General features: G+C 35.1%; 2 protein-coding genes across 4 annotated transcripts; both read left to right on the forward strand.

Moving 5' to 3' along the window:
* Positions 1-5,972: 5,972 nt before the first annotated feature.
* On the forward strand, positions 5,973-9,544 carry LOC17896476 (zinc finger CCHC domain-containing protein 8). Of its 3 annotated transcripts, XM_023787858.1 has the most exons (11): positions 5,973-6,044; positions 6,777-6,873; positions 7,177-7,338; positions 7,531-7,612; positions 7,733-7,808; positions 7,984-8,064; positions 8,156-8,292; positions 8,456-8,708; positions 8,795-8,858; positions 8,962-9,381; positions 9,413-9,544. In XM_023787858.1, the coding sequence occupies exons 2-10, from the start codon at positions 6,843-6,845 to the stop codon at positions 9,369-9,371; spliced, it is 1,296 nt and encodes a 431-aa protein (XP_023643626.1). In that variant the 5' UTR covers positions 5,973-6,044; positions 6,777-6,842; the 3' UTR covers positions 9,372-9,381; positions 9,413-9,544. The 3 variants fall into 3 exon arrangements, with proteins under 3 accessions (XP_023643626.1, XP_006302282.1, XP_023643625.1); XM_006302220.2 differs by having other exon boundaries at positions 8,962-9,544; XM_023787857.1 differs by having other exon boundaries at positions 6,024-6,117; positions 8,962-9,544.
* A 919-nt stretch (positions 9,545-10,463) lies between these two features.
* Positions 10,464-16,702, forward strand: LOC17896182 (histone acetyltransferase HAC2). Its single transcript, XM_023787070.1, has 12 exons — positions 10,464-10,547; positions 11,049-12,786; positions 12,985-13,599; positions 13,686-13,964; positions 14,060-14,188; positions 14,275-14,475; positions 14,584-14,726; positions 14,809-15,121; positions 15,216-15,434; positions 15,533-15,931; positions 16,021-16,259; positions 16,349-16,702. The coding sequence occupies exons 2-12, from the start codon at positions 11,068-11,070 to the stop codon at positions 16,392-16,394; spliced, it is 4,302 nt and encodes a 1,433-aa protein (XP_023642838.1). The 5' UTR covers positions 10,464-10,547; positions 11,049-11,067; the 3' UTR covers positions 16,395-16,702.
* The last annotated feature ends 699 nt before the right edge of the window (positions 16,703-17,401 follow it).

A 17,401-nucleotide genomic window follows, 5' to 3' on the forward strand; every position in this document is an offset into this window, starting at 1 on the left:
AAAACAGCTGCTCAGTGATACGTGGGTGTTTCAATTTGCAACCCTACCAAAGTTTGACAATTGAATTCTAAACCAGCCAAATCAAATGTTGCAGCCCCTAACTACACGAACTTTGAACAACGTTCAGCATCTACGTAGCATAAAACCACGTAAACCGTTGCTTCATTTCTTACCAACACAAACTTGTAACTTCATCAGCAGTATATTGGATTAAACATAACAAAATGTTTTGTTCCAAAGTATAGGCAAATAGTTATTCTAAAGATTTTTAATATTTGAACTTTATGTCTCTCGAGTAGTTGCATGATAAGACGGGACCAAATCGTTTATAGGGACGGGACCATTTTTAATTTATCATTTATAAAATTTAATCTCTAGTATAGAGCTAAAGACGTTTTTATTAATAATCTTGAAAAAGTGGGAAAAACACAATTGCATGATGAGGCGTACATAAACGTTTCCTGGAGAGTGGTTAATCACATCACATGGGGTATTGATTCTTATATTTCGTAGGGTCTTATGCTGTTGAAATTTAAGATTGTGTGGTTATTAGGGCACAAGTTATAAGTTTGTGGTTTTTAAAATACTCTTTTTGACTATTACTAAATATTATGATAAATCTAAACATAATTTGCTAGCATTAAATCCGTAAATCGGAAACTAGACAAAGTTTTTCATATTAATTTCAAAATTTATGTCGGAAATTTGTAAGTATTTTCCGACATAAATGATAATCGGAGTTTGGGATGTTTTCGTATAGTATAGGATAATTAGTTCAAAATTGTATGTGATTTTCGTTTGCCAAATTTGGTAGGACTGTGTATCAAAATCAAAGTTTTTTTTTTGTGTAGTTATATAACTTATATTGTCATGCCGACTAAAAAAACCAAAGAACGTAAATAAGAAAAGATCTTTGTCACAAGATCACATCGCAAAGAGAAAAGATCTTCTTAGCCTCTTTCTCTAAAATGAACCAACTATAGTTTTCATTTATCCTGATACTTCTTCACTTGCTCTATGCAAAATTAGTTGTTTTCCAACCACTAAAATTACTAAATGAGGACTCGTTTGGTTTCTATACAAATCAACAAAAAAAATTAAAAGATATATTTTTCCCTTAAGATTGTTTTGGTACTTAAAGGTAAAAATAATAATCATTCCTAAAATCTACGAGACTAAAATTGCAAGATAACTGTATATTATAGTTCAAAAGAAATGAGATGCGAAAATAATATGTAACTCAACTAAGCCTTTTATGTAACAACCCGCCCATGCGCTGCAGTGCATCGTCTCTAACCTCTACAGTGCATCGTCCCTAACCTCTTTCATGTAGGCTCAAATCTGGTCCACAGCTCTCTGACCTACCAGGTAGGTTATTGGTGCGTTTGATATTTCTCGAACCCAAGACCTCAGACCTCACCCTTTAACAACCTTCCTATAGGACAAACTGTTACCAACTGATCTCTTAGACGACGATTGAGGACGACCGACTTAATTGACACATCTATCTCTCCCTCTCACAAAACTTGTGGATTGTATAACCAAAACATATCATGTGAACGATATCATTGAATTATCATTTTCATGTGCCTTGATGTTTCCAAATTCTTCTTATAACTTTTATTATATAAAAATAATTGTTGTCTTCTTCCTCAAATATGTAGAGCTTGCATTGGTTTTGTTATAGATGCATGTAAGGTGGAATAAATGGTGAGAATTTGTCCTCACACTGTGCTTGTTTTTGTCATTCATAAAGACTAAGTGTCCTCACACTGTTGGATCTTAGTGTTGTGTAGTAATATTCTCTATCTCTTGTCCTTTTTATACAATCGGGGACCTATTTTTGCCATGCCTTGTTCCATTCCACGAGAACTTCTTGAATCTATAATATAAATCTCAATGTTTTAAAATAAAAAAGAGAGAGGATTTGGTATGTAAGATTTGGTTTGTAGTAATGTATAGGCATGGGCATGTATGTCTCTCTTCCACCTACTTAAGCAACCTCTATTATGTCTCAACCTCTTTTTTAGGTTTATGAAGAGTCAATTACATAACGACATATATGCACCACTTACGTCAAATTGTTTATTAAGTTTTGTATCAATCTTTCTACAAAACCGAAAAAAAAAAAAAAAATCGTAATTGTTAACTTTATTTCTTTTCAATATAAGCCACACAAATCATATACATTACTCATGATTATTTTACTTTAATGGATGTTTTCGAATTACTTAATCTTTTATCTCTATATCTAGTAATATTCAAGAAGTGTTTCCTTCTTTTGTTTGTTACTTAATTGGTAAAATCTGTTAGTTAATATATCACATGTATTATAATGTATTAATAAAACTTATCATATATAGGTCGAGAAAGATTATATATAGACCAATGACCCTTAATACAAATTTAGAAACACTTGCTTTTTGTATGTCATGTTAATTAATATATTGTGACTATTCTAATAAAAATTAATTTTTGTTAGGTTGAGATACGCCAGAAGAACTGACAATACAAAACAAAACAAAACCTCGACAAATCTGATGAGTTCCTTATTTTGTCGGCAATTATATACTTTGTATCACTTTTAGCAAAAATAACAAAATTTGTATTTAGATTGCCACATAAATTTCAATCTATGAAAATAATATTTATTTGTACTGAGATTGTGATATTTTACCAGATAAATATGAGGAATTATGACATAAAATTTCAAAGTATTGGTTGAACAACACATCAGAAATGATGTTTAAATATGTTTTAACAACACATCACAAACGACTTACGTAGAAGGCATGATGCTGACATTGGAAAGAAACTCATGTAACAACTTTCATATATGTGATCGTAATTAATTATTTTTATTTCTTTTACGTACTTTTTGAACATATATAAGAGATATATTACATTTGTGGTTCTACAAATATTTTGACTATTAAAAGACATAGAGAATGTTAATAAAACAAATAATAAAAGACAAAGTGAATTTTACTGTTCTGAAAGTATTTTTAAAAATGTGTGTATTTTTGTGGTTTTGGTTTATGGTTCTGAAAGGTCAAATAACTCAACTTTAGTCTCCACTACATGCACAAAATTCTGATTTGAAATCTCATTGTTATCTATCTCCTAAACAAAATGAGAAACGTAACTTGGCTGATAAAATTGTGTTTCAACAATAATAATATTTTCTTATAAGTTTTTTTCTCCCAAGAAGAATCAGTATTTCAATAATATCGTCAATGATATAATTCAAGGTATATATTTTTATACCCTTATTATGGTAAACCTTGTAAAAATGTATAAACTTTTTGTGAATATTCACATCCCCAAACTCTTGAATTCCGTAACTTGAAAAAGAAATTAGTAAAATCGAGAGAGATATATATATACTTTTCTTTCTTTTAGATACAACTAATTAAAGCAGAATCATGACTATATATATTGATGTAATCACCTAATTATGATTATTTTGCAAAGATAAGAGATAAGGTCCATCACATCACACATATAATAACCTTTCATACTGTCATACATACATACACACGTACAATCTTATAAGATATGATATGTATAAACAGATGCGTACACACAAATTCGTACGTATGTATGAATATGTTTTGGATGTTAAAAAAGAGAGATGACTTATATATCAGAAAGCATAAGTTCTTGATTTGGGAGAGTCGGCAATTTGAAGGGTTTCTTGGATAATTTTGTGTGCCTTTCTGCTTCTCAACTCAAATCTCATGCTCTCACTCTTCTCTATCTTCTCATACGATGATGATGATGATGATGATGATGATGAATTAGATGAATATGATGATGATGATAATGATGATCTCTTCCTCATCCTTAAACCAGTCTTTATCTTCGACTTCAAGCCTTCCACAATCTTCCCTAGTCTCATCCTCACCACCATCTAATCTATTTGTAGAAAACCTGAAGAAAGAATCTAATTAGATCTTCCAATTACATAAAGTAAGTGTAGATTTGTGTGCTTAATTACTATATATTATTAGCGTATACGACTCACTTGTAGATGAAATTAATACAAGAATATTGTAAGACTATAGTATAAAGATAAATCTTAACATAAAGTTTCAAAGATCTTTATCCTTTTTTATTTGTAACTAATTTGCAAGATAAAAAGATTGAACTAGAGATACATATATTCATATCAACAAGGAATATATCTCAGAAAAGAGGCAAGAAAGAGAGAGAGTATAAGATATGGAACCTCTTGATAGTGTGACTTGGAGATATTGAGAGAAGAAGATGAAAATGGAGAATATGGAATAGAGGAGAATATTAATATATACACATATAAAATATATATATTTTTATTAATATTTGTTTGTGTGTGTGTGTGTGTGTGTGTGGTGGAGGCTGATGTCAAAGGTTGTGAGACTTGTGACTATGTGAGTCTCGTGACCTTTATATCTTATTTTTTGGTTATTATTTTAGTACTATATATGGTTTAGTTTAGTACAATCAAATATTCAGATTTTAAAAAGCTAACACTGATGACAAAAAAGCTAACACTGATGACAAAAAGCTAACACCAAATAATGGTTCTTGTTTAATACATTATGTATCTTTTTAGCAAAGTTCTATATAGTGATCTATCTCATGAATATGAAAGATGAATAGCATACCATATAGATATATCTTTAATAAGATAGAAAATCTTGTGTAGTAAGTCGAAAAGATCTTGCATGATGTTTATCACAAGGATAATTCTAACTTTCCAAGTAGAATTGTTCATGTGGAAAATAAATTTTCAAGATATGATCACTGAAACTTATAAAATTTCTACCATAAAATGTAAGAATTAACATCCCAATGTAAGATTAAGATCCTAAACGTAAAACATTAGTGAAGAAAAAATAATCTTCAAACTCAATTTAAAAGTTATACGCAATTTTGTGAGGACACAAAATTAAAGGAGTTGAAAAATTGTGTGTGGTCTTGTTGAAAGTATCGGTTACCACAATACTACGCGACTTCTGATTTCACATTTGTATATTTTTGTATCGACAAATGAAAAAGTGTATATTATGAAGAATAACTAGTTACAAGCATGAAACATGTGCAGTTGCGTACACATCATTATGCAAACAGCTATCTATATACATTTTTGGTCAGCTGTCAACATATACACAAATCCATAAGAACAACAACAACAACAAAAAAGTTCAAATTGGTTACTTTTTCAATTCTTGATTCGCCTGTTTTTTTTTTTTTTTTTTTGTCTAAGTTTTAGAAATATATTAATTTTCAACGGAAATTTTCCTAGAAATGTGGATAGATTGAAATTAAACATTTTAATAGAATAATATTAGACTGTTGCTGCTAATAAGAGACTTTTTGAATTAAATAAATGTAAAGAATCGTTTATGAAGCTGAATTCATTGGATGTTATTAGTCCAAGCATAAGAGAAGAGGATCCAAAATTCAAAGTTCAAGTTCTTAATCAAATTAGGGTTATTTTAGCTTTTTCATTTAGAAAAGTTAAATATTTTATATTTTACGACTAAACTATCTCAAATGTCCGATCTAACAATTTCTAGATATATATATATTTTGTAATTAAAATATTATTTAATATCTCTCTTTCTAAGAATAGATAAATTACGATATTTTTACCTAAAATTATTAGAAAAAATTATATTAGTTTTTGATTCCTAACTTTGTATGAGTTTAACCTTAAATCCAAAAAAAATTTTTTTGTATAAGTACTTGATTGAGAGAAAAAAGAAAAGAAAAAAAATTCATATTTGCTTTTGGGCCTTATAATCATTTAATTGGATCTTAACCTTCGTTTATTTAGTAGGCCCATTAGAATTGAGACCATGGCAACTGAATGAGTTTTTGGTTTTGGCCTTTGTGTTTAAATTGGTACATAATAGTTACGGTGGACTTCGTTACACTGGATGATTTTGTCATTGTTCTTGAGCGGACAAATAAAAAGGAAAAAGCCTCTCTTTTGAATCCCCCCCCACAGATCTATCATCATCGCCACTCACAATTTTTGTTTCCCGTTGAAAAAGGTGAAGACTTTATTACATCTCTCGCTTCGCGTCGTTTCATATTCCCTTCAATTTCCCAAGTTTTGTCCATTGGGTACCTCTCATTTACTCTATACTACATGATTCTTGCTGTGAACTTGTAAAATTCTTCAGCCCTAATGCTGTTTCACAAATTTGATTGAAAAGGTATAGAGAAAGGGGTTTAAAGTGTGACACTTTTGATTCTTGTTGATTCAAGTTTTCATTTTTATTGTCAATTGGGTTTTGGGGAAGCAATATGAGCTTTGATTTGAAATGACGAGCTCGAAGTATCTGGATTTGCGAGTTCGTGTGGTTTCATATTCCTTTTAGTTTCATAGTTTTATATATTGTACCTTTTTGAGTTAGTTTATGGTGAGGGTATCGACTTGAGGATAGTGAGATTCTTAGTGTGAACAGAACACTTTTGATTGAATAGGGATGGTGAAGGGTTTTAAGTGAGACACTTTTGATTCTTGTTGCTTCAAGTTTTCATTTTTTTTTTTTGTGAATTGGGTTTTGGTGAACACAATATGAGCTGTGATTGAGTTCACTAGCTCTAAGAAGTTGGAATTTTTTTTGTAGACTGAGGATTGGATTCTTGATAAGTCCTGACAATTTCATTTGCTATGTTTACATCTGGATTCTGAATGATATTTTGAGTTTTTGGAATTGTATCTATTTATTGTTTAGTTTTTTCTTGTTTTCTTATTGGTATTTGCTTTTGTTTTGCAGGGTTGTCGTTGGTGGATGATTAGTGATACTTTTTTTAGGAGATAATAGATAAACGTCTTATTTAACATGGAAGCTTCAAGCGGCTCTTGTTTGGAAGGTCAGAAACAAATCACCTGAGGTCCATTTTTATATTGATATGTATTCTTTGTGTCTACTGTTTTTGGATGTTTTATCAAGTTTCCATTTCTTTACTTTTACGTTTAACTATAAATAAGGATAAGGTCTCGTTTGTGAAACTCAAGTTAGAGAAAGCTTAGAAGAGTTTATCGGTTAAAACTGAGGGAAAAGCTTTGAGCTTTGATACTCAGAGTTTCCAAGGAGTTTTGTCTGATAGTTTTATTTGAATAAGGAATAGTTTTTGGGATTTATCTCATGTATTTGTTATTCTTGACTTTATCAGCTGTGGATGGGGAATTGAATATAGACATGGAGGAAGACATGGATCTAACAGAAGATGATTTTAGAAATGTGTCTGGCCAGTTTTCAGGGGAAACATCAAGAGTGGAGGTTAGGGAGGATGCGGTCAATGTGAGTGTTGAAACCGTGAAAGTGGATGTTAGTTGTATCCTTATTTTTTTTTTTTTATGTTGAAGGTTAGCAAATGCATGCGTTTCTTAAACCTCTTTGTCGAGTATAGTTAGTTACTCTTTATCATTGACATGGAATTTGAACATGTTTAATCATCATATGCTCTGAGATTTTAATGCATGTGATTATGTATTCTTTCTTTGTTTTCCATAATTACATGTGTCAGCTAAATCTGGTGTTAAAAGATCCAGAACAACCTCCGGGGAACAGGAACCTTCAGTCCATGTTACTTATAGTCACTTAACAAGGTTAGGTGAAACGAAGACTCTTAACTCGACCACAAGTAAATTTTAACATTTGAATGCTCAAACATTGCTGTCATCATGTAATTGTTACTTATTTTTATTCTTGTCTCCTGCATCTTTCAGAGCTAGTAAGCAGAAGCTGGAAAGCTTATTACAGAAATGGTCAGAATGGGAGGCAGAACAAAATTCTTTGTCCGAGGTATGTAGCTATGATTTTTTTGTAGGTCTTCTGATTGTTTTGCAAAACTCGATCAGTTTCAAGTTGTTATTGAAAGAATGACTGTAAACGAAATCTAGCAACTGTGCAGATACACTTTTTTTAATATTACATGCTATAACCTAAGCTAAAACAATGTCATTTGCTATATGATCAGGATCAAGAACTAGTACTAGAATCTGGTGATGAGACATATTTTCCTGCTTTGCGTGTGGGATTGCAGAAGACATCATCTGTAGTGAGTGAAAGTGTTTTTTCGAGCATATCAAAGCTTGATGTCTTCAGGTTGTACGAAATCCTTACTAATAGATACATTATTGTTTGTGCAGTCATTTTGGTTAGACTACCAAACTGGTGACAGTTCTTCGAAGAAGTTTGTTCCTGTGGAAAGTAGCACCACTCCTCTTTATAACCGTGGATTTACAATTGGTTTAGATTCAGCCGCTGGTTCAAATAACTTGGAAGGGTAAACAAATCTAGATTTGTGGTGTTTCCTACTGTTTCTAGCTTTATCCGGATATCTTATTTCGTTTTACTTGTGACATAAATGGGAGTGAATTTACTATTGACACTCTAGTATCTATTTTGTGCATTCTTTTTATTTATTTTGATTGTCTTTATTGTTCTAGAGGCTTGGAGATTATTGATGATCCTCCTCGCTGCTTTAATTGCGGCGCGTACAGTCATTCCTTGAGAGAATGTCCAAAGCCTTTTGATCGATCAGCAGTTAATAATGCTCGGAGGCAACATAAAAGCAAAAGAAATCAGACTCCTGGATCCCGTATACCATCCCGATATTATGAGAGCCCTCAAAGTGGAAAATATGATGGCTTGAAGCCCGGTTCACTTGATGCAGAGACACGTCAGCTTCTCGGTCTAAAGGTAATTTTCAATCAATTCTTTTCTTGTATTGGAATTAGACCAGAGGAAATGAGCTTCTTGATTAAGCAATTCTTGTTTTTATCCAGGAACTTGATCCTCCTCCATGGCTACACAGAATGCGAGAGATTGGATATCCACCGGGATATTTAGGTAAGCTTGCATAATCTCCCATCACCGTCATACATCATCATCATCATATCAAAGGCATCTTTGTTCATGACTTGGCTGTCTTTGCTTTTTGTTTATGTCTTAGCTGTAGAAGAGGAAGAAGATCATTCAAGAATCACTATATTTGGTGAGGAAGAGACTGAAGAAGAGGAAGAAGCTAAGATTGAGGACGGTGAAATCTTGGAGAAAGTAAGCCCTCAAGAGCCAAGAAAGATAATGACAGTTGGGTTTCCTGGGATTAACGCACCCATTCCAGAAAACGCAGATTCGTGGCTATGGGAACAGAGGAATAACACATCTTATCATGACCACCGTCGACCACAGGATTATAGAAACCAGATGTGCCCTCCAGGTGTTGAACTTTCTTCAAGCTATCCTCCAAGGTATGGCATTAGATATGATCACGGCCACGGGTTCGGTTCAGTACCAAGAAGCCCGGGATCCACAATATCTGAGAGGTATTTGTACTCTTTGTATGATCCAAATCTAAAGTAGAGGGAGGATAGTGATCCCATATATAGATTTAGCAGCAGAAGATGAATTAATTAGTAAGTGTACAATCCCATATTGGTCTTATGCACCATGTTTTTGTTCGAACCAAATGCTATGTCCGTGGCCTAAAAAACTGGAAACGTGATCTTGCTAGTTTGGTGTTGTAAACATGTCAATCAATGTGTAAGATCTTTTTTGTTTTGTCTCTACTAAAATCTAGCACATCTCAGTGAATCTAGTTCGTCCCGACCACTACTCATTACCAAGAAATGATAAATTAAATTCGTTTAACGTACAAGCCAAGATCAAACAAAACAACATCAATCTTGCTATATTTCTGGTAATATTAAACTATGTTTTCGTAATAGTACATGTGTCCTCATGCTACAATCTTGTCTCTCTGAATTTTCAGACCATACAATATGGAGTACAGTAGTGATATAGTATGTGGTATTTATATCAAATAACTTTGTAATCCATTGAATAAAATTTTAGAACAAAGAATTTGGAAATCTAATAAATTAATAAACTTTATTCAAACTTCTCATCAATTATTTTTGAATTCATTTCTAATAATTTAGTTTCCATAGATTTTGTAAGATTTATTCTTCTTTATAACAAATCTATTCAAAGAGTGTGGTGTGCTGGTAGTATATTAATTAATTTGCAATCCATTGAATAAAATGTTTCAAGAAAATTTTAGTCTTTATTCAACAAAATTTATCAAAAGTATTAATTACAAATTCTTGTCTACTAATTGAGTTTCCAAAAATCTTTAGATTTAGTTTTAATGCACTTTTTTATCTTCTTGATCCGTTTATCCTATAAATAGGGGCGTGAAGCAACGAGTTTCAACCAACTGTAAAAACGGTATTCAGAGATCAAAATCTAGAGAGAAAACTTTTGTTCTTTAATGGCTTTTTAAAGAGTAAAAGAAAGAGTAAAAAAGCTCCCTCTTGATTTGTTGATCATCATTACAAAACCAAATCTCTGAATATTTACATTATTACATTGATTTCTAATCTCTTATTTTTGCTATATATTCGCATAAATCTCTAAATAAAAAGCCTAAATACAAATCGAAATTCCCGAAGCCCTAAATAAGGTAAACAACAAAGACCAAGCGAAGTCAGCTCTCTTTCAACATATCTTTGTTTTGTCCTCTTAGCTTACGTAAAGGTTCCACCTTCTTCTTTATCTTCTTCTTTACTCTATTAGCTAGGTTTTTGGTTTTGGGTTTCTTCTTCGACCTATTCGTGAATTATCACGATGACCCGTTTGTTGAAATTTAGGGCTTCGTCATGCTTCGGTTGTGTAGTAACCAAAAACAAAACACTACACAGCCTTTGTTGAATTGTAGCTGACGCAGCTGATTTAGGGTTTCTAATTCATCCTTCGTCTGTGTAGTACTAGTACCTCAATTATACATAATTAGATCATTAAACTCCAGAAATTATGGTTGAATCTGTCTAATGCATTAAATCTGACATATTTATTAAAGGTTTTTGTCTTGGATCATGAAATTATGGAATCTAGTATGGCTTAGATTTGTGTTTTTTTCAGGTTGAGGATTTCTATATCTTAATTTCAACATTTAGAGTATACCTTGTGCAACAAGATAATCCTTTTTTGTTTGTTTACGTTTGTGCATGATCATGACATGTTGATTGAATCGTGCAGGGAGCATTCGTAATCTGAGATGGAGCCGTCGTCGTCACGTAAACGGAAAAGGAACTCGAGACCTAAGTCTCGTGCACCAGAGAGATCCAATGCGTTGGATCAGAGGTTGAGGAAGAGGAATCCACCAAAGCCGAGTGATGATGGATCTGATGATGAAGTCCAGTATCTTGGAACGAGAAGGTCTCAGACAGATGTTCAATATCGATTCGAAGTTCCTAAGAATCCTTGGGAGAGTGTTTTTACACGACAGCCCTATTTTGGCCCGGCTCACCCAATGCCACCGCCAAGATTTGATCAGGTTGCTCTTGATGCTGGAAGGTGGTTTAATACATCCACAATGGCCCCGGGGAGTAGTGTTGGTCCTGTTGTTGGAGCCTCTAACCAATACAGTGGACCTTCTGGTGTAATGAACCAAGATCATCTGATGAACAATCCTCCTGTGATTACTGGCAATCATTTGGAACCACTAGAAAGGTTTATAACGCCTCCGTTTGATCAGGAGCCCTGTCCTCGTCCTCGCTCTGCTCACTCTGTTCCACCGCCAAGATTTGAGGAGGCTGCTTCTGATGCTGGTAGACGTTTAACTACATCCACAATGCCTTCTTATCAAATCTATCCTGGCTCTACTCAGCATGCTCCACTGCCAAGATTTGAGGAGGCTGCTTCTGATGTTGGTAGACGTTTAACTACATCCACAGTGCCTTTTTATCAGCCCTATCCTGGCTCTGCTCAACATGCTCCACCGCCAAGATTTGAGGAGGCTGCTTCTGATGCTGGAAGACGTTTAAATGCATCCACAGCGACTTCTATTGAGCCCTATCCTGGCTCTGCTCAACATGCTCCACCACCAAGGTTTGAGGAGGCTGCTTCTGATGCTGGAAGACGCTTAGATGCATTTACAACGGCTTCTCATGAGCCCTATCCTGGCTCTGCTCAACATGTTCCACCACCAAGGTTTGAGGAGGTTGCTTCTGATGCTGGTAGACGTTTAACTACATCCACAGTGCCTATTTATCAGCCCTATCCTGGCTCTGCTCAACATGCTCCACCGCCAAGGTTTGAGGAGCCTGCTCCTGATGCTGGAAGACGTTTAGCTACATCCACAATGTCTTCTTTTGACCCGTATCCTGGCTCTTCTCACGCAGTTCCATCGCCAAGATTTGAGGATGGTCTTTCTGATGCTGGAAGATGTTTAAATGCATCCACAATGCCGGGGAGTAGCGTTTGTGCTGTTGTTGGAGCCTCTAACCAATACAGCGGGCCTTCTAGTGTAATGAAGCAAGGTCATGTGCAGAACAATCCTCCTTTGGATACAAGCAATCAGGTGAAACCAGTAACAAAGTTTGGTTCGGCTCACCCTGTTCCACCGACAAGATTTGAGGATGCTGGAAGATGTTTAAATACATCCACAATGGCTCCCGGGAGTAACGTTTCTGCTGTTGTTGGAGCCTCTAACCAATACAGCAGACCTTCTGGTGTAATGAGGCAAGATATGCAGAACAATCCTCTTTTGGATACAAGCAATTATATGAAACCAGTAAAAATGTTTGGCTCGGCTCAACCTGTTCCCCCACCAAGATTTGTGGAGGGTCCTCTTAATGCTGGAAAATATTCAAATGCATCCACAATGCTGGGGAGTACTGTTTGTGATGTTGTTGGAGCCTCTAACAGTGGACCATCTGGTGTAATGAATCAAGATCATGTGCAGAACAATCCTCCTTTGGTTGCTAGCAATCAGGTAAAACCAGTAAAAAAGTTTGTTCAAGTTTCTACTTTTGATGATCTGTTTATGCCCAACACAGAAATGATTGAGACTGAGGAAAGGCCTCTGAACCATGAGAAGATGGAAATTAGTGCTCCTATTGTTGAGGAGATGATGGCATGCAATGAAGGGAACAAGTCTTCTGAGGTTAATGTAGACATAATTTCCCTGCAGGACCTTGAGAAGCTACTGGAAGGTTTTGAGGATACGGAATTTAGTGACGCTGCTATTGAGGAGATGATGGAATATATTGCAGGAACAAAGTCGCCTGAGGTTAATGCAGACACAATGTTCGTGGATCAATATGAGAAACAGGGAGTTGCTGCGGCTATTGAGCTGATGACATGGGAAGAAGGGACAACATCGGAGGCTAATGCTGGCACAGTGTCTCCACAAAGGTGTAACAAGGCAGGTGTCTCACTGCTTGAAAACCTCACAGAAGAGGAGATCAACTTGCATTTAACGAGCCTGACCACGAAGTCAAGTGATCAGGTAAACTTATATATAGAAAAGTCTGACCTCGAGGAGGAATCATGTCACTTGTGTGGCGATGGCAAACTCTCGTTTCCACCACCTCCAATATACTGCTTATCATGCCACCGCCGCGTTGGTGACAAAGGTTTCTATTACACCCCTGCGGAAGAGGAAGTGACAAGCGATGCTCAGCTTTACCTCTGCCGTCCTTGTTACCACCCTTTAGCAAGCAAGGTCACGTTAATAACTGGAGTCACTTTCACAAAATCCAAAATGGTTAAGAGGAATAACGCTGACAACCAAGTTATGGAACAGGTTAAACTCTATCTCTGATCTCTTGGTCTTAATCTCTCAGTTCTGTTTTATGGAATCTTACTTATAAGTTACTTTTGTTTGAGCAGTATATTCAGTGTGGAACTTGCGAGAAATGGCAACATCAGATATGTGGTCTGTACAACATGCTTAAGGACAAAGACAAAACAGCAACCTATGTTTGTCCCAAATGTTTACTAGATGAGCGTAAAGTGAACAACAACATGCCAGTCCCTGAAAATGCAGATTGGAGAGCAAAAGACCTGCCTGCAACCATGCTCAGCTTCTTTCTAGAGAGAAGGCTAGAGAGGCGCCTTGGGGAAGAGAGAAGCCAAACCGCAAACGCTTTGAAGAAGAACATAGATGATGTAAGAACCTTGTGGTTTAATTTCTATCATTTGAGATTCAGTTCATTTGAAACCTAGTTTCTTGTACTGAACTTGTTACTTTTTTTCTTTACAAGGTACCTGAACCAGAGGCTCTTACTCTCAGAGTTGTGTATTCTGCTGACAAACTCACAACCGTCTACAAACCACTTGCAGATTTGCTCCAGAGAGAAAACTATCCTACTGAGTTCCCTTACAGATCAAAGGTGAGACTTTAAACGTTTTGTTCCACTTATGTAGTTTCAAAACCTCTTACTAATTACTTTGTCATTAATATTTTGATATGTTACAGGCTATTCTCGTATTTCAAAAAATAGATGGTGTTGATGTATTCATCTTTGCTTTGCTTGTCCAAGAGTTTGGATCAGAATGTAGCCAACCTAACCAACGCAGCACATACATCGTATATCTCGATTCAGTCAAGTACTTTAGACCAGAGAGAAAAACATTCTCTGGAGAATCTCTGAGAACTTTCGTTTATCATGAAATATTGGTAATATACATTGTCTCTTTCTACTCATATGTGCTTAAATGCTATCTTTAAACTATTATTGACTTTGACATGTTTCTGTGTATTTTTTTTTGTTTTCTTCTCTGATAGATTGGATACCTTGAGTACTGTAAGCTTAGGGGTTTCACAAAGAGTTACATATGGTCATGTTCACCAGACCCTGGAACAGAATACATTATGTACTCTCATCCTAAGACACAGCAAACCCCCACTGACAAGAAGCTTCTTCAATGGTTAGTGTTCTATATATATCCTTTGTTCATTGTTCTTGTGAGGAAAACTGTATGTATTTGACATAAACAACCATTAATGCAGGTACGAGTCAATGCTTAAAAAAGCAGTCGAGCAAGGTGTGGTGATGAATATTACAAACTTGCATAAACGGTTCTTTGTTCAGACAGAGGAGTCAACCTCCAACATGACAGCTGCACGGTTGCCTTACTTTGAAGGATGTTTCTGGTCCAACCATGCTGAGTGTGAGCTTCAAAAAATCGAGAAAGATAAGAACAACGAGTTGCCCAGGATGTTGAAGTCGCTTACTAAAAGAAAACTGAAGTGTTTGAATTACAAAACTACGGGTCGTTGTGTTGATGTTGTTGACGTTAAAAACATTCTCCTCATACAAAAGGTATATCTCATTTTACTTAACTTTTGGATACCTTTCTTCTTTCGGAAACTTTTGCGGATGTTTTATTTTAACTTAACATTTCTGTTTTGTGTAGCTTGAAACAAAAGTACTCGAAGAGAAGGAATATCACCTGGTGGTGGATCTGAACTATTCATGCACTCGTTGCTTGAAACCTATATTGTCTGGATCGAGATGGTTTTGCTACAAATGCAAGAATCTTCATCTTTGTGAAAGCTGCTATGATGCAAAAGAAGAGCTACCTGGTGAACACATATATGATCCCAATAAAGAAGAGAAGCATAATCTCACAAAGGTTACTTAATTATTAGCCTTTCTTTTAAGTTTTCATTTGTTATAATTAATTAGCTCTCATTTTATACTAAATTTAAGTTTGGTTTCTCACTTCCACAGGAGCTGGTGAAAGTTACAACAGTGGATAATGATATCATCCTAGAAGACAGTATATTCGAAAGCAGACAAGGGTTCTTAGCTTTGTCTCAAAAGAATAATTACATGTTCAACACACTTCGACGTGCCAAGCATTCTTCGATGATGATACTTCACCATCTTCATGCATCGAACAAGGACCATCTCCATCGTCGCTCTGAAAACTCTAGCACCAGTCTCATCACATGCACGGACTGCAAGAAAGATGTTTCGCCGACAACGCTCTACTTCCCTTGTGTGCTTTGTCATGATTACAGAGCTTGCATTGGATGTTATAACGACAACATTACGCTTCGTCATAATCATCTTTTCTCTTCACTCCCTTCAGCTAATGGATCAGTGCCTATAAGTGGTATGGTAAATGTAAGTCTTGATAACATATTTACTTCTTTTGGTGTGTTTTTTTTATAACTTTTAACTCGTTTTAACAACTTTGTTACTCTCTCTGATAGGTTCTAGAGTTCATGAACGCATTAGGGCATGCGTATCAATGCCGCCTCACCACCCCGGCTTCTACTGAGTCGTGCTCATACCCTAAATGCAACTTAGTTAAATCATTGTACAGTCACATTAAACAATGCGAAAGCAGAGTGACTGGAGATTATTGTGTTATTTGCCTCCGAATGTCACAGGCAGTAAGGTTTCACGCCATCCATTGCCAAGAGAACATTTGCTCCATACCAGGCTGCAAGTAAGTTTTCAATTGCTATGTTTATGACTTTTATGATCTTCTCTGCAACTTCTTTTAGCTTTTTAACTTGTTATCTCTTTTGTTCTCAGAGTTATACTGAGATACCTCATTCGGAGGGGTTATGTAAGGAACTAAAAGAGGAGAGGGAAGGACGGATTTGTACATTGCATAGGTGCTATGATGACATATAGTGTTTTTGACTATAGAAGAAGAAACTGTACAGATTAAGAACCTTTCCATAACTATTGGTTTGTTGTCAAGAGTGCTCAGACACTCAGTTGTTTTTTTCCTTTGTTAAGTAGAGAGAACATAAGTTTGGTGTTGTTGATAGGTTTGTTCCTATCTGAGTAATTTAAACTTTTCCTTTTTATTTTGTCAATCATTATACATATCATTCCTTTTGTGTAAGTTAAATTATTCGTTTGTTATTCTAAGTGCATTCTCTTTTCTGTTTACAACTTTACATTCTCATATTCACTTCATCCTCTGTAAATCTCCCATCTATCTAGAACAAAGTATGAGACTTTTTTTTTTTTTTCTACAAGTATTATAACTTTATATCATACATAAGCCAGTACCACCAGTTGATTACAAACAGAAGTATTTATGATTACAAAGTAAGCTCATCAGACGTGAAACCTAACTAACACAAATTATAACCATAAGAGCATATCCAGTGGTCATCCCCATGAAAAGTACTTATCAAATTTTATATAATATATTTTGCAATTAATAACTTAAGCACCTCTTAGATTAACTTTGAAAAAATTTGGTGTCCACTAGTAGGATTCTACTTGGGGTACTTAAAAAGAAACAATACAATTGTGGTGTTCTTCCCACAAAGTTAGTCTCATATCATAGCAACATTCAACAACAAACTACATGACTGCACAGCTCTATCATTAGCAGCCACTCTTATTCTCTCTAGAGTTTCTTCCTCCTTAATAGTTAATAATGAACATACCATCTTATTCTTCTTCTTCTTCTTCTTTTCTGTCTTCTTCCTTCTTGCTAACTTCAACTTCATTGTTGCCTATTCTCTCGACCCCAGAAGATGAAGTTTCCCTTTCTCTCGCAGTTTTCTCTGTGAGACTCTTGAGAAACTTCATCACTTGTACCGCATACATCAAGGCAGTTAAAGG

Source organism: Capsella rubella, unplaced genomic scaffold (assembly GCF_000375325.1).
Source record: "Capsella rubella cultivar Monte Gargano unplaced genomic scaffold, Caprub1_0 scaffold_2, whole genome shotgun sequence".
In the NCBI taxonomy this organism is placed as follows: Eukaryota; Viridiplantae; Streptophyta; class Magnoliopsida; order Brassicales; family Brassicaceae; genus Capsella; species Capsella rubella.